The 23,835-nt window shown below is 52.0% G+C and overlaps 1 protein-coding gene across 1 annotated transcript; it reads left to right on the plus strand.

Moving 5' to 3' along the window:
• Positions 1 to 17,937: 17,937 nt before the first annotated feature.
• Positions 17,938 to 20,209, plus strand: LOC137432099 (tumor necrosis factor ligand superfamily member 14-like). The gene is made up of 5 exons (XM_068123820.2): positions 17,938 to 18,284; positions 18,393 to 18,444; positions 18,570 to 18,638; positions 18,961 to 19,088; positions 19,391 to 20,209. Exons 1-5 carry the CDS (start codon positions 18,090 to 18,092, stop codon positions 19,721 to 19,723), a joined length of 777 nt encoding a protein of 258 aa, XP_067979921.2. The 5' UTR covers positions 17,938 to 18,089; the 3' UTR covers positions 19,724 to 20,209.
• Positions 20,210 to 23,835: the final 3,626 nt, after the last annotated feature.

A 23,835-nucleotide genomic window follows, 5' to 3' on the forward strand; every position in this document is an offset into this window, starting at 1 on the left:
AACCATAACAAGAAGAGTTGAACGAGTTATAAGGTTTGATTTGAGACTGCTCTCCGTGCTTCGTTTCCTTTGTTGTTTGTCCAAAGGAGAACAGGTTCAAATCACCCAGCTGAAAGCAGCTCCAATTTCTGATACAATTGATGAATGAGGTGATGAACAACAATCAGCAAAACATGCCACAAAAGCAGCGTTTCCCAATCCCAATCCTTTCGACAAATATGTAAACGATGGTAGAGCTGTGCAACCATAGCTTGGATTGTAGCAAAGCTCGGAAGATGCATGCACAGACATTGGGTTTGGGTTTGACATCTCTAATCTTTCCCCATCCAAAACCTTGATCTTTTATACCCCCGTTAAAACACCCCAAATCCACCTCTTTCAATCTCCAACTTCTTTCCTGAAATTCCTAGTAGTGTTCATTTGCTTTATACCGTGTACCCCTTCCCTCCCCTCCCTCCTTCCCCCTCCCCTCCCCTCTCTCCCACTCCCCTCCCCTCACCCCCATCCCCTCTTTTTTTATGCTTTCCTCTTTTTGTATGTTGTGCTTGTATGCTTTCCTCTCTCTCCCCCTCTTGTCTCCCGCTACCTTTATTTATTGTATGTTTTATGGGTCTGTGCTTGTTCTCGTGTGCAATATGTTTGTTCTTACACGAGCCTCGTGAGTACCAGTTCACTGGTAATTCCCTGTTTGTCGTTGAAGGCGGCAAAAAGGGTTGGCGTCAGGAATGGCCGTAAAATGGCCGTAAAATCCGGCCGTAAAACATTGCTTCAAAAAGGGGACCAAAAAACAACAACTACCACGGTCCCCGAAAAGGCCAAACCCCGCCTTGCGGGGAAAAATGGCCTCTGAACGGTGGTTTTTTACACGAGCCTCGACTCTGTATACAAAAATTAATAAATAAATAAACAATTGATGTGTTAGAGCACAAAGCCTCAGACTTTGGAGCACAAAGTAAGATTTACACCTCTGGACATATCAATATGATAAAGCAGGAATGTCTGTCTGTCCATCTGCCCCTGAACTACTGACTCAGTTTTGGGACTAGCACCGCCAAACCTTCTGTGGAACATTTTGGGGGTCCCAGCCGGTGTCCTAAGGTGGGAGGGAGGTTTCATTAATTTCTCAATACATGTATGATTTTGAGTTTCCACCCGCACAAAACTGCTCTCGCTCTCCATATGTAAACTCATTCGCGGGTTACGCACTGGGCAGTTTCACCATTTACTGCATGTGGACACATTCGCTGGTTCGATAATAGCTCAATACAATCGAGATTTTGCATTTCCACCCATGCGACGCCGGTCTTTCTCCCAAAGATGGAAAAAAAACAAAAAAAACGTGGAATTCAGTGAAGAAGTTTTGCAGTGAATTAAATTGTCCGCGTGTGGACACATGAGGGAGTTCAGCATTAGTCGTTTTGTGGCGGACACGAAAACTCACTGGCGTGAGGGCATCATTCCACGCACCAAGTGGGCGGCGGCCACGCCCGAGGGGTAGGCGTGGCCGCGGGATATACACCGGGCGCGCAGCCCGGAGCGCGCCAGTGCTACAGTTGAGCTCGTTTAATAAAGACTCTTAAACTCACCGCGTTGTCCGCTTCCTTCTTGTTGTACAAGCAAGCGCGCGTAGCACCGCGCTTCATTGGTGACTCCGACGTTCTGGTCAGCCGTCGCTGACCACCCGAACCCGCCACAGCAATGGCAAACAACGCGGTCCAAATGAAACTCCCCGAGTTCTGGGAGACGCAAGCCGAAGTCTGGTTCCTGCAGGCAGAAGCCCAGTTCCGACTTCGAAGCATCACGGTGGACGAGACCATGTACTGCCACGTGGTCGCTTCCCTCGGGCCCGGCACGGCCGCCCGCGTCCTGTCGGTCCTGAGGAACCCACCGGCCGACGGCAGGTACGAGGCGATCAGGCGTCTCCTCCTCGCCACGTTCGGCCTCATGGTGGACGCACGGGCCGACCGCCTCCTGGACCGCCCCAAGTTCGGTGACACGCGACCGTCGGTCCGCATGGACCATATGCTGTCATTGATGGGCGACGAAACCCCGAACGCTCTTTTCCGGGCGTTATTTCGACGCCAGCTGCCGGCACGAGCCCGCCTCGCGTTGGCCGGTTCTGTGACGATGGAACCCCGAGCGCTCGCTGCCGAGGCCGACAGGTTCTTCGCGGCTTTGGACGCGCAGGCGAGTTTTGGCGCGGCCGCCGCGCATCCCGAGGCTGACCCTGATGTTGCTGCACCACACCTCGGGGATCCCGAGGCTGATGCACGCCGCGTGGCCGCCGCCACGCCACGCCCACCACCACCGCGAAAACCGCGGCCTCCGCCTTCGCCGCAAACCTGGTGCCATTTCCATGCCAGGTTTGGCCACAAGGCGTGGACTTGTTGCCCGCCGTGCTCCTTCGGCAAGTCGGGAAACTACAAAGCTGGCGCTCGGTAGCGGCCCTGAGCGTCGGCCATTCCGGCAGCCTTCTTTTTCAATGGACACCTTGTCCGGGCGCCGTTTCCTATGCGACACGGGGGCACAGGTGAGCGTTATCCCTGCCTCTACGTCCGACAAGCACACCGCGGGCCGGGGCCCCGCGTTGCTTGCCGCGAACGGAACACCCATACGCACATTCGGGAAGCGCTGCCTCTCCCTGCGGTTCAGAAGGCAACGCTTCGCGTGGACATTCGTACCCGCTAGTGTCCCCATGGCACTACTCGGTGCGGACTTCCTCTGTGCACACGGGTTGTTGGTGGATGTGAAGAACAGACGTCTCGTCCAGGCTGAAACGTTCAGCTCGCTTGCTTGCGCGCTGAGCAGCTCGTTGAGCGGCTCACTGAGCGGCTCACCGAGCGGCTCGCCAAGCGGCTTGCTGAGCGGTTCGGTCCCGGCGAGGTTAGTTTGTACGCTTCCGGCAGCGGACGACTTCACCCGCCTCGTCGCCAGCTTCCCCGCCCTTATGCGGCGCACCTTCTCGGCGGGGGCCATCAAGCACGGGGTGGAACACCACATCCCCACCGCCGGGCCACAGGTCTACGCCCGGGCACGCCGCCTCGAGCCGACGAAGCTTGCGGTAGCTAAAGCGCAGTTCGCTACGCTGGAGCGGCTCGGCATCGTGTGGCGCTCCGAGAGTGCTTGGGCGTCGCCGCTTCACATCGTGCCAAAGCCCGGCGGGGGATGGCGACCGTGCGGGGACTACCGGCGCCTCAACGACGCCACCACCCCCGACCGCTACCCCGTCCCCCACATCCAGGACTTCTCCGCCCGGTTGGCGGGCATGTCCTTCTTTTCGAAGGTGGACCTCATACGCGGCTACCATCAGGTCCCCGTCAGGCCGGAGGACATCCCGAAGATGGCGGTCATCACGCCATTCGGACTGTTCGAATTTCTTAGGATGCCCTTTGGTTTGAAGAATGCGGCTCAGGCGTTCCAGCGACTCATGGACAGCGTCTTGCGCGACTTGGATTTTGTGTACGTATACCTGGACGACATCCTCGTCGCCAGCGCGTCCCGCGAAGAGCACCTTCACCATCTCCGCACGCTCTTCGAACGTCTGGGCCAGCATGGCCTCATCGTGAACCCCGCCAAGTGCTGGTTCGGCGTCGCCGACATCGATTTTTTGGGGCACCGCATCACCAGGCATGGGGCCGTCCCCCTACCGGCCAAGGTGGAGGCGGTGAAGGGGTTTCCGCGCCCCCGCACCATCAAGGGAATCCAGGAGTTCCTGGGCATGGTAAACTTTTACCATCGGTTCCTGCCCCGCATCGCCCAGCTCCTGCGCCCCTTGCACGAGGCCCTCCGAGGGAAGCCGGGCAAAGGTGACGTTACCTGGACCGAGCAGATGGACGCGGCGTTCGCAGGCGCGAAGCTCGCCTTGGCTAACGCCACCATGCTCGCGCACCCGGCGCCCGATGCACCGATCGCCCTCTCCACCCGCGGTGGGCGCGGTGCACGAGCAATGGGTGCGTGGTGCTTGGCAACCGCTGGCGTTTTTCAGCCGGCAGCTTCGCCCGCCCGAACGCCGCTATAGTACCTTCGACCGCGAGTTGCTCGGGCTTCACCTGGCGGTCAGGCACTTCCGCCATCTGCTCGAGGGCCGTGCGTTCACGGCCTTCGTCGACCACAAGCCACTGGTCTTCGCGATGGGCAAGGTCGCCAAGCCATGGTCGGCCCGGCAGCAGCGTCACCTCTCGGCCGTGTCCGAGTACACGACGGACATCCGGCACGTCGCGGGGAAGGACAACCCGGTGGTGGATTGCCTTTCCCGGTCCGTCGCCCACGCAGTCCACCTTGGCATCGACTGTGCCTGGATGTCGGCGGACCAGGCCTTGCGGACCGCCGTCACGGGCCTCCGCGTCACCGAGGTGCCGTTCGACAGCGCGGCCCTCTTGTGCGACGTCTCCCTCGGGCGGCCTCGCCCCATCGTGCCCGCGGGCTGGCAGCGCCAGGTGTTTGACGCCATCCACGGCCTGTCCCACCCGGGCACGAAGGCCTCCCAGAGGTTGGTCGCCGACAAGTTTGTCTGGCATGGCCTCCGGAAGGCCGTCCGCGGCTGGACCAGGACGTGCCTCGCGTGCCAGCGCGCGAAGGTGCACCGGCACACCCAGGCCACATTGGCCCCGTTCACGGTGCCGGAACGAAGGTTCGACCACGTACACGTGGACCTGGTGGGACCTCTGCCCCCCTCGCGGGGTTTCACCCATGTCCTGACAATGGTGGACCGCACCACCCGGTGGCCGGAGGCCGTGCCTTTGGCGGTGACGACGGCGGCGGACGTCGCACAGGCATTCATCGCCACCTGGGTCGCCCGGTTCGGCGCCCCCTCGGACATATCGTCCGACCGCGGCCCCCAGTTCACCTCGGAGCTCTGGGGGGCGGTCGCGCGGTGGCTCGGGGTCCAGCTGCACCGAACCACGGCCTACCACCCCCAGGCCAACGGCCTGTGCGAGCGGTTCCACCGCTCGTTGAAGGCCGCGCTCCGGGCCACCCTCCGCGATGGCAGTTGGGTCGACAGGCTCCCCTGGGTCCTGCTGGGCCTCCGGACGGCGCCCAAGGACGACCTGCGCGCATCCGCAGTGGAGTTGGTCTTCGGACAACCGCTGCGGGTGCCGGGCGAGTTCCTCCCCGACCCCACGGCACCATGGTCCACGGCGCAGGAGCGCTCCGCGCTGCAGGAGCCAGCCCGGAGGTTCGCCCCGGTGCCGACGGTGCACCACGGGCACCCGCCTACGCACGTCGCCCCGGAGCTTTGCACCGCGGAGTACGTCTTCGTCCGGCACGACGCCCACCGGACACCACTGCGGCCCCCGTACGACGGGCCTTTCCGTGTGCTGGAGACCGGGGTGAAACACTTCACCTTGGACATCGGTGGTACTCCCGACCGCGTCTCGGTGGATCGCCTCAAACCGGCCCACCTCGACGTGGACCACCCACCGCCGGTGGCTCGGCCCCCGCGCCGGGACCGCCCCCCGGCGGGCGGACCCCCAGCACCGCCCAGGCCCGCCGGCACGCCGACCCCCGGTCGTGCACCCATCCCGGGTGCAGCCGGAGGCATCCCAGCTGGCATCCCTGCACCCCGGATGCCGCCGGTCGCCAGAGGGCGCTTCGGCCGGGTCATCCGTTTACCCTGCAAACTGGCCCTCCAGGTGCGCGGGAATTCTGGGGGGGCGCGTGTGGCGGACACGAAAGCTCACTGGCGTGACGGCATCATTCCACGCACCAAGTGGGCGGTGGCCACGCCCGAGGGGTAGGCGTGGCCGCGGGATATACACCGGGCGCGCAGCCCGGAGCGCGCCAGTGCTACAGTTGAGCTCGTTTAATAAAGACTCTTAAACTCACCGCGTTGTCCGCTTCCTTCTTGTTGTACAAGCAAGCGCGTGTAGCACCGTGCTTCAGTTTCACCATTGTCCGTGTATGGACTTTTCCGTCAACATCACACCACATTCGCTTGACACTTTTTGCGATTTTTCTGCAATAACACATTTCCTTCATCATGGCACATAAAAGCCAATCCCCCCTCCCCAGCCAACACCATCACCTTAATCATTGTTATCAGCGTCATCATCATTAAAGGTTTTTTTTGTTTGTTTTTTTGCGGCGTAGTCCATCGGCAGAGCCATCTAGAACAGTTTGTCCGTCTGTCTGTCTGTATGTATGTATGTATGTATGTATGTCCCCTCAAACGTATACCAATCAAAGCTGAGAATCTGGTCACATGACAGGGTGATGTGATTTCGTCTGATGTAATTACGGCGATGCTGCGGCTGACTCTCCACACACCGCCATTTGATTCCAATGCCGTTCATGCCGAACATATTGTCAAACCTGTCATACTGTATATCACAATCGCCATACTCTACCTTTACGTTTTTCATTCAGTGTAAAACACAAACAAACCGATTGTTAAAATGACCATAAAATATCAAAAGCATCGGTGTTACCGTTACGTCTCTTACAACAATACGGTACGTATAGGCCTTAGGCTCGGGGTTATGACTCACTTCCGCTTCGGACAAATTAAACCCAGGTTTCTTAATACAGTGGTATGGCTTTTGTAATAATAATATTATAGCAAATATAACCATAACACTTCAATCCCAATGTTGTTAATGGAAAGTTGATGGACTGAAGCGGTGTAAAAGCGGAATTAAGGAATTCACCTCGGTTTTAAAAAAATAATATAATTTTTGTAATAATAACGTAACGTTATTATTATAGTAAATCTAATCGTAACTCTAATCCCTTTATAGTGACTGCAACGTTACTGGAGGTTAAATATATAGCTTATGTATATTAAAGTAGTGGCAGTTTTGTGTCCGGCCGTCATGCTACGTCATTACGTATTCGATGTCATTACGGCGTAAACACCCGCTCACTTCGAGTTCGGCAGGAAAGGTCATTCCTCTTTGGGGTATATAGATTACAGTTGATCTATCATCTATGGTCGGATTTCAAGAACATTGGGTGTGTGTTCAGTTACCAAGTTTCTTGTGAAGAGATCGCCAAGTGGTTTAAGCATTCGAGCAAGCACTCCATTCAAAACTCTTAAGGAACGGCTAGCTTGGCAAGCGCTAGCTAGCTGCTTGGTAAATCAGCAGACCTCAACCCTTGTGCGGTATATAGATTACAGTAGATCTTCGCTAGGTTCTGTAAATAAAACGTACCTCATGGATGTCGGAATTCCTCCAAATTTCTTTGTTTAATGTTATAAACAGCATCAGCGACTGTTTAAAAATCTAATCATTTGTGTTTGTGGTTTATAATATTTTACAAGACCGACAACGCTGCTGTTAGACTTTTGGTCTTGTTTTGTATCCAGAATCGAGGCTCGTGTAAGACCTAACACATTAAACATGCACAGACACATAAAACATACAATTAAGAGAGCTGGAGACAAGAGGGGGAAAGAGAGGGAAGCACACAAGCACAACAATAGTGGAGAATAAGGACGTCGGTAAATCTGTGGAAGGGAGAGGGCTGGGGGGGGGGGGGGGCGAGTGAGGGAGGGGTACACAGTATAAAGCAAATGAACACTACTGGGAATTTCAGGAAAGAAGTTGGGGATTTAAAGAGGTGGATTTGAGGTGTAAGATTTTACACAGTACCACCCACTCCCACAGTTTTGAGGCCAACCCCACCGAATTTTCTGTGCAGCTTTTAGGGTCCGAAGTTGGTGGGAGTTTTTATAAATTTGATCAAAACGTTTTTTGGAGAACCTGGGCTCCCATCTGTGCGTAGTAAGCTGGTACTCATTTTGCCACACATTACTATATACAGTCGTGGCCAAAAATATTGGCACCCTTGCACTTTTTTCAAATAACTCACAATTTTCCCTAAAAATATGTTGAAATTGACAAAACTATTTGTGGTCGCCACAATTTTTTATTTCATTGTTAATATGACAAAACCTTTGTTTTTGATTCAGAACTTAATATATTAAAGCGCGGCGTTACGCGCGCTGCTTGCGAGCAAGGAGGAAGCGGACAAGCGGTAACTTATAAGTGTCTTTATTTCAGGAGCTCACTGAAACACGAAGCTGCTCAGGGCTGCGCGCCCCGTGTATATCGTGAGGCCACGCCTCTCTCCCTGGCGTGGCCCATCCCCACTTGGTGTGCGGGGTGATGTCACCACGTCAGTGCTTTCGTGTCCGCCACACGCGCCCCCCCAGAATCCCCTCGCACCTGAAGGGTCAGTTTGCGGGGCAAACGGATGACCCGGCCGAAGCGCCCCCTGGCGACTGGTGGCGTCTGGGATGCAGGGATGCCATCAGGGATGCCTCCGGCTGCAGGACTGGGGTCGGCGTGGCGGCAGGGCTGGGCGGTGCCGGGGGTCCGCCCGCAGGGGGGCGGCCCCGACGCGGGGGTCGGGCCACTGGCGGTGGATGGTCCACGTCGAGGTGGGCCGACTTGAGGCGGTCTACAGAAACGCGGTCAGGAGTACCGCCGATGTCCAGGGTGAAGTGCTTCGCCCCGGTCTCCAGCACGCGGAAAGGCCCATCGTACGGGGGCCGCAGTGGTGTCCGGTGGGCATCGTGGCGGACGAAGACGTACTCCACCATGCGAAGCTCCGGGGTGACGTGCGTCGGTGGGTGCCCGTGGCATGCCGTTGGCACTGGGGCGAACCTCTGGGCAGTCTCTTGCAGAGCGGAGCGCTGCTGTGCCGCGGACCATGGTGCCGTGGAGTCGGGGAGGAACTCGCCCGGCACCCGCAGCGTTGCCCGAAGACCAACTCCGCCGCGGATGCGCGCAGGTCCTCCTTGGGCGCCGTCCGGAGGCCCAGCAGGACCCAGGGGAGCCTGTCGACCCAGCCGCCGTCGCGGAGGGTGGCCCGGAGCGCGGCCTTCAATGAGCGGTGAAATCGCTCACACAGGCCGTTAGCCTGGGGGTGGTAGGCCGTGGTTCGGTGCAGCCGGACCCCGAGCCCCTGCGCGACCGCCCCCCAGAGCTCCGAGGTGAACTGGGGGCCGCGGTCGGACGAGATGTCTGAGGGGGGCGCCGAACCGGGCGACCCAGGTGGCGATGAAAGCCTGCGCGACATCGGCCGCCGTCGTCGACGTCAAGGGCACGGCCTCCGGCCACCGGGTGGTGCGGTCCACCATGGTGAGGACGTGGGTGAAACCCCGCGAGGGGGGCAGAGGTCCCACCAGGTCCACGTGGACGTGGTCAAACCGGCGTTCCGGCACCGTGAACGGGGCCAACGGGGCCTGGGTGTGCCGGTGCACCTTGGCGCGCTGGCACGCGAGGCACGTCCTGGCCCAGCCGCGGACGGCCTTCCGGAGGCCATGTCAGACGAACTTGTCGGCGATCAACCTTTGGGAGGCCCTTGCGCCCGGGTGGGACAGGCCGTGGATGGCGTCAAACACCTGGCGCTGCCAGCCCGCGGGCACGATGGGGCGAGGACGCCCGAGGGAGACGTCGCACAAGAGGGCCGCGCCCGTGCCGTCGAATGGCACCTCGGTGACGCGGAGGCCCGTGACGGCGGTCCGCAAGGCCTGGACGTCAGGGTCAGCGGTCTGGTCCGCTGCCATCCGGGCATAGTCGATGCCGAGGTGGACTGCGTGGGCGACGGCCCGGGAAAGGCAATCCGCCACCGGGTTTTCCTTCCCCGTGACGTGCCGGATGTCCGTCGTGTACTCGGACACGGCCGAGAGGTGACGCTGCTGCCGGGCCGACCACGGCTCGGTGACCTTGCCCATCGCGAAGACCAGCGGCTTGTGGTCGACGAAGGCCGTGAACGCACGGCCCTCGAGCAGATGGCGAAAGTGCCTGACCGCCAAGTGAAGCCCGAGCAACTCGCGGTCAAAGGTACTGTAACGGCGTTCGGGCGGGCGAAGCTGCCGGCTAAAGAACGCCAGCGGTTGCCAAGCTCCACGCACCCATTGCTCGTGCACCGCGCCCACCGCGTAGTCCGAGGCGTCGGTGGTGAGGGCGATCGGTGCATCGGGCGCCGGGTGCGCGAGCATGGTGGCGTTAGCCAAGGCGAGCTTCGCGCCCGTGAACGCCGTGTCCATCTGCTCGGTCCAGGTAACGTCGCCTTTGCCCGGCTTACCTCGGAGAGCTTCGTGCAGGGGGCGCAGGAGCTGGGCGATACGGGGCAGGAACCGATGGTAAAAGTTCACCATGCCCAGGAACTCCTGCAGCCCTCTGATCGTGCAGGGGCGCAGAAACCCCTTCACCACCTCCACCTTGGCCGGCAGGGGGACGGCTCCGTGCCTGGTGACACGGTGCCCCAGAAAATCGATTATGGCGGCGCCGAACTGGCACTTTGCGGGGTTCACAATCAGGCCATGCTGGCCCAGGCGTTCGAAGAGCGTGCGGAGGTGGCGTAGGTGCTCTTCGCGGGACGCGCTGGCGACGAGGATATCGTCCAGGTAGACGTAGACAAAATCCAAGTCGCGCAGGACGCTGTCCATCAGTCGCTGGAACGCCTGAGCCGCATTCTTCAGACCGAAGGGCATCCGCAGGAACTCGAAGAGTCCGAATGGCGTGATGACCGCCGTCTTCGGGACGTCCTCCGGCCTGATGGGGACCTGATGGTAGCCGCGTATGAGGTCCACCTTCGAGAAGAAGGACATGCCCGCCAAACGGGCGGAAAAGTCCTGAATGTGGGGGACGGGGTAGCGGTCGGGAGTCGTGGCGTCATTGAGACGGCGATAGTCCCCGCATGGTCACCATCCCCCGCCGGGCTTCGGCACGATGTGCAGCGGCGACGCCCAAGCGCTCTCTGAGCGCCGAACGTTGCCGAGTCGCTCCAGGGTAGCGAACGCCGCTTTTGCCACCGCCAGCTTCGTCGGCTCGAGGCGGCGTGCCCGGGCGTAGACCGGTGGCCCGACGGTGGGGATGTGATGGGCCACCCCGTGCTTGACGGCCCCCGCCGAGAAGGTGGGCCGCGTGAGGGCCGGGAAGCCGGCGAGGAGGCGGGTGAATGCGTCCGCTGCCGGAAGCGTACAGACCAACGTGGCCGGAACCGAACCGTTCGGCAAGCCGCTTCGCAAGCTGCTCGTTGAGCTGCTCCACGAGCTGGGCAGCGCACAAGCGAGCGAGCTGAACGTCTCGGCCTGGACAAGACGTCTGCGCTTTACGTCGACCAGGAGCCCATTAGCGCACAGGAAGTCCATGCCAAGCAGTGCCATGGGCACGTCGGCGGTGACGAACATCCATCGGAAAACCTGCCCTCCGAACCGCAGAGAGAGGCAGCGTTTTCCGTACGTACGGATGGGCGTCCCATTCGCGGCAAGCAGCGCAGGGCCCCCGCCCGCGGCGTGCTTGTCTGACGTACCGGCGGGAATGACACTCACCTGCGCTCCCGTGTCGCACAGGTAACGGCGCCCGGATAAGGTGTCCGTTATGAACAGCAGGCTGCTCGAACGGCCGGCGCTCATCGCCACTATTGAGCGCCAGCCCGGGCGTTTCCTGACCTGTTGAAGGAGCATGGCGGATGACACTGCCGAGCCTCGTGGCCGAACTTGGCGTGGAACCAGCACCAGGTGGTGGAGCTGGAGGAGCGCGGCTGGCTCCGCCAGGCCGGTGGAGTTGGCGGGTTTCCCCGCGGTGGCGGTTTTCGCCGCGGCGGTGGGCGGGGCGTGGCGGCGGTCACGAGGTGCATATCAGCATGCTGCGTATGCTGTGTAAGCTGATGCTGTGGATCAGCATCATCAGCAGCATCAGCCTTGAGGTCCGTGACGGCCGCAAAGTACCTGTCCGCCTCGGCTGCCAATGCTTGGGGTTCCGTTAGCGCGGTCCCGGCCAACGCGAGGCGAACCTGCGCTGGAAGTTGGCGACGGAAAAGCGCCCGGAATAGAGAACCGGGGGCTTCGTCGCCCAACAGTGACAGCATATGGTCCATTCGGACCGACGGGCGCGTGTCGCCGAGCTCAGGGAGATCCAGGAGGCGGTCGGCCCGTGCGTCGTCCGTGAGGCCGAACGTGGCTAGGAGTAGCCGCTTGAGTGCCTCGTACTTGTGGCCATCCGGTGGGTGGCGAAGGACGGACACAACTCGAGCGGCCGTGCCGGGCCCGAGGGAGGCGACGACATGGCAGTAGCGCGTGTCGTCGCCGGTGAGGCGCCGAAGCTGAAATTGGGCTTCGGCTTGGACGAACCAGACTTCGGCCTGGGCCTCCCAAAATTCGGGAAGTTTGATGAAGTTGGCCATGGCAATGGCGTCGTGTGTGGAAGGATCGCTCCGGCAGATCCAACGTCGAGGTCACCAGTAAAGCGCGGCGTTACGCGCGCTGCTTGCGAGCAAGGAGGAAGCGGACAAGCGGTAACTTATAAGCGTCTTTATTTCAGGAGCTCACTGTAACACTAAGCTGCTCAGGGCTGCGCGCCCCGTGTATATCGTGAGGCCACGCCTCTCTCGCTGGCGTGGCCCGTCCCCACTTGGTGTGCGGGGTGATGTCACCACGTCAGTGCTTTCGTGTCCACCACAATATCCTTTTAAATCAGAAAATAAAAAGAAATGGCAATGATAAAATTATTGACACCCTCGACTTAATATTTGGTAGCACATAGTTTGGACAAAATAACTACAGTCAAGCGCGTCCTATAGCCATGAATGAGCTTCCTACTCCTCTCTACTGGCAGTTTGGCCCACTCTTCTTGTGCAAACTGCGCCAGTTCTCCCAGATTTGAAGGGTGCCTTCTCCCAACTGCTGTTTTCAGATCTCCCCACAGGTTTTCAATGGGATTTCGATCTGTTCTCATTGCTGGCCACTTCAGAACAGTCCAGCGTTTTGTCTTGAACCATTCCTGGGTGCTTTTAGAAGTGTGTTTGGGTCATTGTCCTGCCACAAGGCCCTGACCTTCGACGGAGACCCAGATTTCTGACACTGGGTCGAACATTGCGCTCCAAAAGGCCTTGGTAATCTCCTGATTTCATGATGCCATGCACACATTCAAGGCACCCAGTGCAGAGGCAGCACAGCAACCCCCAAAACATCACTGAACCTCCTCCATGTTTGACTGTAGGGAAGGTGTTCTTTTCTTTGAAGGCTTCATTTTGTTTTCTGTAAACATAGAAATTATGAACTTTACCAAAAAGCTCGTTTGGTCTCATCTTTCCACAGGACACTCTCCCAGAAGTATTTTGGCTTGTCCGGGTGTGTTTTGGCAAACTCCAGTCGGGCTTTCTTATGTCTCTCTCTCAGCAGCAGTGGGGTCCTCATGGGTCTCCTTTCATTGAGTTGGCGACGGATGTGCGAGTTGAAACTGTGGTACCTTGTGTCTGAAGGTCAGCTTGAATCTGGTTGGCAGTTGATCGTGGTGCTTTCTCCACCATTCAAACAATCCTTCGCTGCAATCTTCAATCAAGTTTTCACTTGTGGCCACGTCCAGGGAGGTTGTTGACAGTGACATGGGGCTTAAACTTCCTGATAACATTGCGGACGGTGCACACAGGAACATCAATGTCTCTGGAGATGGACTTGTAGCCTTGAGATTGTCCATGCTTGGCCACAATCTTGTGTTTGACCTCCTCAGACAATTTTATGGTTTACTTTCTTTTTTCCATCCTCATTGTGGTACACAAAGTGATACAAAACAGCAGAATGACTCCTTTTCTCCAATCAAACTAGTTGAATGAGTGATTTTTATATTGCAGGCACCTCTAACTCACCACGGGTGAGTTCAATTCCAAAGTAAAGGAGAATCACCTGCTTGAAATCTAATTATTTCTAACAACTTCTATAAGGTGCCAATAATATTGTCCGGACCATTTTAGGATTTATCTGTGGAATAAGCTAAGATTTCACATTTTTTCAGCTTTTTGGGGGTTTTTTTCCACTGCAAACTAAAGAAATACGTATGTAGATACCAAAATATTTTTTTATTTCAACAATTTTCTGTAAGAAATGGTGAATTATTTGAAAAAAGTGCAAGGGTGCCAATATTTTTGGCCACGACTGTACATATATACATGTACACATCTGATCAAAACAAACCTGCCGAAGCAGTTTTTTCACTATTGGGCACAATCCTGGTCGGGGCGCCACTCCGACAGCAGGAAACTCGAATGGCACATTCATTCCATTAAGCTTGTACTCATTTTGCCGCACATCGTTACATACATATATGCATATATATTATTGCGGATCTCGAGCCCGTCGACGTACAGAGGGGGGTTAAACCCTTTTCCCCCTTGGGCCTTCGAGTCCACGAGGCTGCTACCCACTTTACACTCATGGCGCGGATTGTGGAGCAATTCCAGCCGCCACCCCCGTAGCGAGCATGCGGAAGGGTCTCTGGTCGAATCCCCAAGTACCTTCTATACACACGCCGCCACGAGAACGGGGACTGAACCTCGCACGAGTCGCGCTGGTCTGATACGCCCGAGCGGTTTGCGTGTCACGTGACTCGTGCCGTTAATTATTATTGAACCCGATTGAGCGGTTTTATTTCGTACAATGCGAAGACAATGGTGGGAAAAGACGTGAACGGCCAAATGGAAGCAAAGAACACAAGTTTATTATTACAATTTGTACAAATGATCAGGGCAAAGAGACAGGGCAGAAACTTAACGTCCTTAACTTGTTTCCCACAGACAAGGGCCCTTTCACTCATGCGGGGAAAGGAAGGAAAAAGAGGTCGCGCTCACAGCGCGGCCGCTCCGTGCAGTTCGCCCCCGGACAGCTCGTTGGGCGTTTCCCTTGGTGATGTTCGTGGCACGGGACGTCGGCCTCGGTCGTGCACGCACGGGAAACCGCCCGGCGTGTCCTGATGTTAGTGAGGCAACCGCGCACGTGCAGGGAGACCAAGCAGGAAGATCGTTGGAGTCTCGGGCCCCAGGAGAGATCGTCCTGCAAAAGCGCTTATAACAGGCGGCAGAGAACAGGGCAGAATGCAGACTACAGGGAGAGAGTTCGTGCTTTCAACCACAGAGTGCAGAGACAGAGCTGGGAGCTTGGCCACGGAGAGAGAGTTCGTGCTTCAGAGTCCTGGGCTAGAGAGAGTTCGGGGGCAGAGTCCGGGGCTAGAGAGAGTTCGGGGGCAGAGTCCGGGGCTAGAGAGAGTTCGGGGCTAGAGAGAGTTCGGGGGCAGAGTCCTGGGCTAGAGCGCTTCAACCACAGAGCGAGCGTTACCACAGAGAGAGTTTTGGGGGACAGGGGCAGGGTTTTATAGCCCCTCCCAGAGTCCCACCCGAATGTTTGAAGCACCTCCCCTGGCCGCCGTCGCTGGCCACTCCCCTTTAGCTCCCATTGGCTGCTTGCAGCTTACCGGCCACTCCCCTTCAGCTCCTCCCTCGGGCCGCCCAGACTTGTTCCAGGCCCTAGCACATGGCATTCCAGCCCAATTAGGCCTACACTTACTGGCCTGTCTCAACGCATACTAACACAGGAAAGGAGACTATATTTAACATTGAATAAGACATAACTGAACTAAGCGAGGCTACATGTTGTGGTGCAACTAACTAAGAGGGTGGTCTGCCTTTATTCTCAAAACTGCAACAATATACGTATATATATATATATATATATATATATATATATATATATATATATATATATATATATATATATACATATATATATATACATATATATTATATATATATATATATATATATATTTATATATATATACATATATATAATATATATTATATATTTATATATATATATATATTTATATATATATATATATATATTATATATATATATATATATATATATATATATATATATATATATACATATATATATATATATATATATATACATATATATATATATATATATATATATATATACATACATATATATATATATATACATATATATATATATATATATATATATATATATATATATATATATATATATATATATATATATATATATATATATATATATATATATATATACCTTAATCATCTTTAAAATAAGACCATTTTGTCTATTGCATAATTTATAATTTCTTGGTAATTACAGGCCATTAATATATCAAAGCTGTAGATCAGTAAGGTGAACGAGACAACATTTCATTATATTTTACACATCTGATCACAGTAATTCACAAAAAAAATAGTTGGGAATGAAATGAGCAAGAATATCAGGATGTCCCAATGTTGATATATGAATGCAAGTGACTGCTTCATGCTGGAGTTTCTTTTGCGAGAGTAGGGCGAGCTATCGCCTGCATTCTGGCCTGTGACAAATTCCTCCTGATCCAGCTCTAATTCTGACAAAAATGACAAATTCCTGCTCTAACTTACAGTGGGACTTGCATCAGTTGCCCAGCCGAACCCTCAGCCAACGATGCTACACACAGCCATGTGCTGCATTCCGAAATGAGAAGAACAAGCTGGAACTACCGGCTTGGTTATGTCACTTCTGCTCGGACAGCTGAAAAGTGGCAATTACATCGAAAATCGGTTTGCTTGGTGAAGAAAGTGTAGATTATCACTTCATTAATTGTGTGAACATGGAATTGAACTTGATGCAATTGATATCCTTAAAACATAAAATGCGACAATCATGCTACATGCCTTGGAAACACTGCTTAAAATCATTGGGGGCGGGGGTGGAGGGGGAGGGGAGTATACAAAGTTTAGGCTCATAGAAGAGCAAGATAACATGGTAGGGTGAAAACATTGACAGTAGTGTAGTGGGACTACATGTGGATGCAACAAGAGAATGGATGAACAGGATGGCAAAAGGAAAGGAAACAGAGTAAACTGCAAATACATATATGAGAAGTCATGGACGGGGAGAGGGTAAGGTGTGGTTAATGACATTTTAAAATAGTTGAAAAATACTGGGGGAAGACCCTGAGATTGCGGTGCACCACCTGCTTGAAACGCTGGAGGGAATAGTGTAATTGAATATTCTGAGAAAGGTAGTTTCAGAAGTGGGATAAAAGATGAAGAAAGGAGTGGAGACGAGCTATCAGTACGGATTTTGGGAGTTAAACAAGGAGGGGGTAGCTGGAAGAACACGAGAGACCTGGAGGAGATGTTGTGGGATGGAGGATGAAAGACCTGATGGAGCAAGACTTGGGGAGAGGCGGTGTAAAACAGAGAAGTGACCAACCTGTGGTGTTCTACTGCTTCGTGGGAGGTTCAATGATGTTGAGAGATTGAGATTTCATGGCATCCAGGAGTGAAAGGTGTGACGCAGGAGCACCAGCCCATAATGGAGAGCGGTATTCCATCAAACCTATTAAAAAGGCTTTGTACAAAGTCACAAATCAATGTTTGTAATTTGCACTACCGTATGTCAATACAAGTACAATGGTTTCTCATTCAGTCCATGACAGAACATAAGGATTGTGAAATTAAACAAGGGGATCTAAAGCAATGACCATTACTCGAATCTTCCACAATGAGGACAAAGCACAAGTCTTGTTGCTCTGACATTGCAGACAGGTCGGTTGTCTTTTGTCTTTTTTTTACACCTCTCCTCCGGCCTAACATCCTTATTCAGCCAGGGGGATTGTTTCGTTAATCGGTGGAATTTATAATAAAATTAAATTAATTTACAACATGCAAAGTATGCCTTTTTATGTCAGGATCAGCTGTCATACCATATATTTGGCCACCATCTTCGATAACAGGAATTATTGTAAATTACAGATTAAATATGTTTATAACAAAGACAGAAGTGGTAGAAAAGTTGTTTTTAAATTCAATTCCAAAGAATCCATTTTTAAAGTGTATTTGACATGTTTATCCAAATAAATGCATATTCCTGAACATATAACAGTGAGCTTCTTGTCATATTCAAAAGATAGTTTTCACTCGGTTGATTTCCTAATTTTCGGTTGACAATCTGGGTTTGTGAAGAATTTCGCCACTTCAGCACGTCGACCGCATTGCCTTGTCCAGATTTGCCATAATCCCAATGTCGTGCTGGAGAAAGGTGGGTGGGTACGGAATTGTCAAAGCTCAGAAAGTATTCTTCAAAAAGAGTTTCCGTTTAAAAAAAGAGGTTACAGTTTCCGTTTCCACTTCCAGGTTTGAGAAAATGGGTAGTTCCCACACGTAATCTACAGCTTCCATGGGTGGGTGGAAAGAGAAGTTACCCTGCGGATAAGGGCGGTGCGACGATGTATATAACCGGAGCGGGGAACGCTGTCCGAAACAACCGAAGCCTGTGCTCTCTGCCTGAAGATGTGTCCCCCAAACAAGATGTACGACGTGGAGAGTTGTCTGTCTGACGTCAAGCAACCTGCTGCGGATAGCTACAAGAGGCGGTGCTCGGGATGCTTTTTCGCCGGCTGTTGCCTTGCCTTACTCGGCCTGTTCACCTTGGCCTTGTCTGTCTATTTCCTCCTGCACGTGCCCAGGGGTGCCCGAGACAACCTGGTAAGTTTTATCTTGTCTCTCGGCCATCGGTACCTTTGCCTCCTAAAAATTCTCAGAACCTTTCGGTCGCATGTGTTGAAAGTTATCGCTTCCCTTTTTTTCTTGCAGACGACAGCTGTTCAAGAAGACAAAGAACGTGTGCTGGAAAAAATGCAAAATGGTACGTGATTATTGTTGACTTTATTTTGATCAAAACTTTGCCTTTTTTTTAACATTAAAGGCGGAATTGCCATTGAATCGACTTTACGATCTAATGTTGCAACTTTTGCCATTTTACCAAAACAGGAAAAACAAGCCACGATTATATTTCGCAAAAGAGAAGTTCCGTTTCCGCCGTTGCTGCCCATCTCACAGGTGACTAAACATTCCGCAAGGTGTTATAATGTCAAGCAAAATGAAATAATTCAGTGAGTTCGCACGTCGAAGACAAGTGAGATGTATCTTAATGTTAGCTGAGGGGTGGAGAGGGAAGAAAGATGGACAGATGAAAAAACATTCGACAAATTGTTATTCTTGTCTTGACAGACGAGTGAGTTCAAAAAGTTGGGACAGTTGCTTCTACTGGAAAAGCTTCAGTTATTTCAGGATGGAAGTTGTAATCATAGGACGTATACATATATTCTATAGCAAAGCAACTGTTAAATGATTTGCTAAGTGTATTGTGTATGTTTTTCAGGTAAAGATATGGATAAAGACACAATGATCTGGGAGGATAAGCACGGTCTGGCGTTTCGTAGGGGCATGGAATACAGAGATGGCTCCCTTTACATCCCACAGGATGGTGTATACTACGTGTACTCTCAGGTACTATACGCATTTCCCTCGAAGACTTTCGTCTGTTGTCAATGAAAGTTATGACTTTAATAATTTTTTTCTTCTAACTTTGAATTTAAAGCAAAATGAATTATTGCAAGCATGTTTATAAATATACAAATCTCATTCGCTTGCAATTTTTGTTACCCTTATTGGGTATAACGGTGTCCTAAGAGAGGGAAGGTATCTTCATAGAGTTCTAGAATAAAGATGATCAGCCTTGGACAGCAAGGTCAGTTGATACATGACATAGTAATTAAAATAATAACCATATATAATCTTGTCCCTTACAGGTGCACTTCAGATACAGTGGATGCGAAAACGGATATATCGGCCTGGATGAGCACAACAACCCAATCAAGACCGTCACACACTCTGTGCATTGCTCGGACAAAGACGGGTCTCACCTCGAGGCGCTACTTATGTCCCGGCATTCCGCGTGTCAAGTGACGGCGAACAAGGACGGCGATTCTGGATTTTGGTCTCAGACGAGCTATCAAGGAGGCCTTTTCGAGCTCAAGAAAGGATATCGATTGAATGTTATCGTATCCAGGAAGGAGCTTGTGTCACCTGACGAAAATAAGACCTTTTTTGGTGCTTTTTTGGTTTCTGGTGAGACTTTTTAGGAGGCAAAAGTGAACACTACAAAATAGTCAAAAATCCAACGGTTCAATATTCTTTTTTTTTTATGTAAAAATTTTGAAACGTTTATTTATTTCATTCCTTGTTTCTTTTTAAATTAATTAATTTATGGCAAGTGCTGTTTGCGTATAGAAACTTATTTATTTAAATGGAAAAGATATAAATATATTTTGATGTAAAAAAAATTGTTGTTTTAAATTATAATCAAAGATGTCGTTTGTGACATTTCTTGTTCTGCAACATTTTGCACAAGTACGAACCTGAGTAAATACTGTACGTGTTTTCAAAGTAGAGTTATATTTATATTGGAAGAAATAATATTATATTTTTGGAGTTTGGTAATATATTTTTGTACATTATTTATTTTATTATTATTATTATGATGTGAAAATAGACAACACAGCTGGAAATACAGATATGTATCTGACTTTATGTTTTTTAATAAAGAAAATGAACAATTTCCCAACAAACTTTCTCCAATTCTTATTGTGTACTCGTTCCTCTCGTTTCCACTTTTCACTATTCAAAAAGTCCAGCAGAAATGGTAACAACAAAGTTTTCTCATCTCATTCTCATTAAATACTGTGGAGGCAAGAGTGAAATTCTTGTGTTGCCACATCCTCATATCGAAAATGGTGGAAAGTCCATGAGAGGAATCGCAAGGTTATTTAAATGGCAGATGCACAAGCTCGTGTTTTGAACCTTGTGACGTCTGCTCAGTCCTATTGTCAATGTCACGTGTGTATATATATATATGTTGGTTGGAGGTTGTGTAGGTTTGTAGGTTGGAGGGGAGTAGATAGGAGAGTCAAGAACACATAGTTATTAGGGTAACATAGTAACTTGCGATGCAATTCAAAAAACAAATCAATGTCATCCAATCAAACATAATTTGTAATGGCATGAAACAAGGGTTGGAATGTGGTAGAGTGTTGGAAAAAGGGTGGGTGTTCAGGGATGGGGGGGGGGGGTCAGGATAAGGGTGGGGAAGAATTTGACATGGCAATGTAAAGGCAAAACTGGGTAATACATAATATTTAGGGTTTTTTTGGAATCGGGGTACCCCGAGTGCATTTACGCATGACTGGACCAAATGTTAGCAGCAAATCAAGAACCACCTCGGTGAAAGATGTAACAGTGTCCACTGAATACCGTGCCCCCAAAATCCGTTTTCTGGATTTATTCAGGATTACAACGAAAATGCTAATACTTCCTCATTGGGGCACATGGCCAGCCTTCTGCCCATGTTTGGCAATGGCAGACTTTCGAGGATACTGGCATTTGAAGGCTTTGCAATGTTCAGTAATACCTTGGCCTAAGTAAGGTCCTTGCTGTCTCTCCCACATATTCCGTTTCCGGAACCACATAGAAACGTGTATACCATCCCTGCCCGGTCATTCCTGGGCACATTGACCTTCATCAGTGCCTGCCTCATGGTAGCTTTGAAATTCAATCTCACACCTGCCGACTTCAACACTCTGCCAATCCGGTGTGACATATCCAGCGCAAAAGGAAGAATACAAAAACATTTTGCTTGTTGTTGTGATCCAAGGTATATATTGTTACAGACACGACTTTGATGTTAAGGTGGGCCGAGCGGAATGGCCGTCGTGTCCGCACAAATTACCCGATTGTACTCGAACGTTGACGGAGCCGCGCTACGCTGGATCAATAAGGAAAAAGAAGACACACGGCTGGATTATAATGACAGACACCAATGTTTCGATTCTCAATTATATTCGTACGGAAAAGGTTAGATTACAGGGGCTAGAGGTAAAGCACAGAAAAGATGGGCACTTAGACACAGGCTTATCTTAACCCCGGACAGACGACAGGTAAACGGGACAACGGCTGACTCACACGGGGATTGATGGCAAGGAAAGGCAAGTAGCGATGGCTCAAGGTGCACTCTTGGCTCAAGGCAGGGTACAGTCCGGTCCAAAGATGCGGGGAGGTCACAGCGATCGCAGGCAACGTTCTTTCTCAGGCGGGGCGCATCTGACTCAGCGCTCGCAGGTACCTCTTTCTCCAGCTGGGGGCGCATCTCTCCTCACGTCCGCTAAGTCGCCACGTATATCCGGCGGGGAGTGACACGCCCTCGGCTCGCTAGCGCCGCCCCAGATGGAATCGGTCCGCCCTTCTGATTGGGTGCGGGGGGTTACCAGGCTCCGCCCTTGAGGAGGAGCTGACAGCCAGCCCCTCCGTGGTAACCCCGTGGAGCGCGTGGTCAATGGCGCTAATCGAGCCGGTGTGAGGACGCATCCTCCCCCGCGCCGCCGCCATCTCCTCTGTTGTTGTTGTAATTGTTGGGGAAGAAGATGGAAGGAGGTATGGGAAAGGTCCTAAACTCACTACTGATGCCATATAATCACATTCTGGTGCAACGAAGAGTCAGAATTAATGGAAACGAGTCCTTAACTGACATAGATTAAGAATAACTAGCAAGATGTCCGAAAGTTGTCTACGTGTGGTGCGGTGGACCTGGGCACGACATTTAATGGGGGAATAAGGGGAAGGTCGGCTCTACTGAGTGTTATTTACATGCAATGGGACTAGGGAATGGGGGATTGGGGAAAGTTGGGGAGTATTGGAGAAATAGGGGAATATTTACAAGCGGATATGGAGGCCAAATTCCATATTCGCAACATTGCACCCTTCTCTACCCTCGGGGCGTCCCGACCCGATAAATTTTTACCTACTTTAGTGTGGCACGCAATGTAGTTCCCTCTACTATTAACTCTACCCTGAGTGCGACAGTTTTACAGATATTCACAAATGAGTAAATATGTCCCCCTGCGACGTTGCACCCTTCTCACAGAAACACACCCACAGGATAACCGAATCCGGAAAGAATTCGCAAACTAAACATACAGCCGGTAGGGAGCATTATTTACACGACTACGCTGCTATTTACACTACGATCCAGGACCTGTTTTTGGAGGAACACACGCAGATGTTATGCATAGAGAGAGCGCGCTTGCCAGCATCGATACACCAACCCACGAGTGCTCTGTGGCCGACGGCCTTTAATAACGTGCAGAGCACCCTTCCCGAGCATCAAAAGCACCACCCCACCACCAATCGGTGCAGTCACCATTGTTCATTGGAATAAAAATAAATTCGACAACCCCTAACCCTGCAGGTGTCTCTTGCTCTTCTTGTGGTGCACTTGGTGTTAACTAAAAGTGGTTCACCTGTATGGCATAGGTGCCACGTTGACCCATAGGTCCATCCCCGGGTGGTGCTTGGCCGCAAACGAACTGCGGTCCATTGTGGGTGGCCACAAACATTGCGGTCCATATGGTGTATCGATCCCGGCAGCAAACAGCGAAAGTGCAGGCCCACAACTGCGCAGCCAGCACCTCTCTCTCCTCTCTCTCTACCCCAAAGCCAGATCCTCGGAGGTGGGAGACAAAAGAAGCAGACAAGTGAGTAAGGTGGTAAGGGCGCAAAAGTGCACGCAATGTAAGGTGATGCACACTGGGGGCACATGGGAACCAGGTGAGACAGGTACGTTCCTATCGTACGCCCCCCCCCCCCCCCACCAGGTAACCTACATGGCCCCTCCCTTACCCCTTACTGTATCCACAAAACACAACACTACCCATAAACATCTACTTTACAAATCAACAAACATCCCTACTGTCTTCCCCGTTCCTCCCATATACCAAATTCGTCTTCTCTCCCTCCCAGCCAATCAAATTTGCCATTTTCAACCCAACATCATAATTTGCCATCTCCAACTCAACATCAAAATTTGCCATTACCAATTCATCATCAGTCCCTCCTAGGGAGGGAGAGATGGAATCACCCCAATGTCTCATCCACGTCGTGATGCGTCTCACAAATCCACACAGCAATTCATCTCCTGCAACAAAACAAAGAAAACACAGGTGTGGAGTCATCATCATCACCACAGGTAAGTGGCTGCGTATGGTGCGACAGGTTCATCAATCCTAACTATTTCCTAAATGACTTTAACAACTTTACACTACCCGGGGTCTTTCTCCTGCCAAACCATTGGCCCTCTTACACTATGGGTTCTAAAAACCAATTCCCATTGGCCAAACTGTGGTGCTTTTCAATTTGGGGTCTC

This window comes from Myxine glutinosa, chromosome 8 (assembly GCF_964187855.1).
Source record: "Myxine glutinosa chromosome 8, kmMyxGlut1.1, whole genome shotgun sequence".
NCBI classification, from domain to species: Eukaryota; Metazoa; Chordata; class Myxini; order Myxiniformes; family Myxinidae; genus Myxine; species Myxine glutinosa.

Excerpts from the sequence above, each read along its gene's own strand:
- LOC137432099 (XM_068123820.2), top strand. The coding sequence starts at position 18,090 with ATGTGTCCCCCAAACAAGATGTACGACGTGGAGAGTTGTCTGTCTGAC. Across the intron at positions 18,285-18,392 it reads GGGGTGCCCGAGACAACCTG|ACGACAGCTGTTCAAGAAGA; the intron begins GTAAGTTTTATC and ends TTTTTCTTGCAG. Across the intron at positions 18,445-18,569 it reads GCTGGAAAAAATGCAAAATG|GAAAAACAAGCCACGATTAT; the intron begins GTACGTGATTAT and ends TTACCAAAACAG.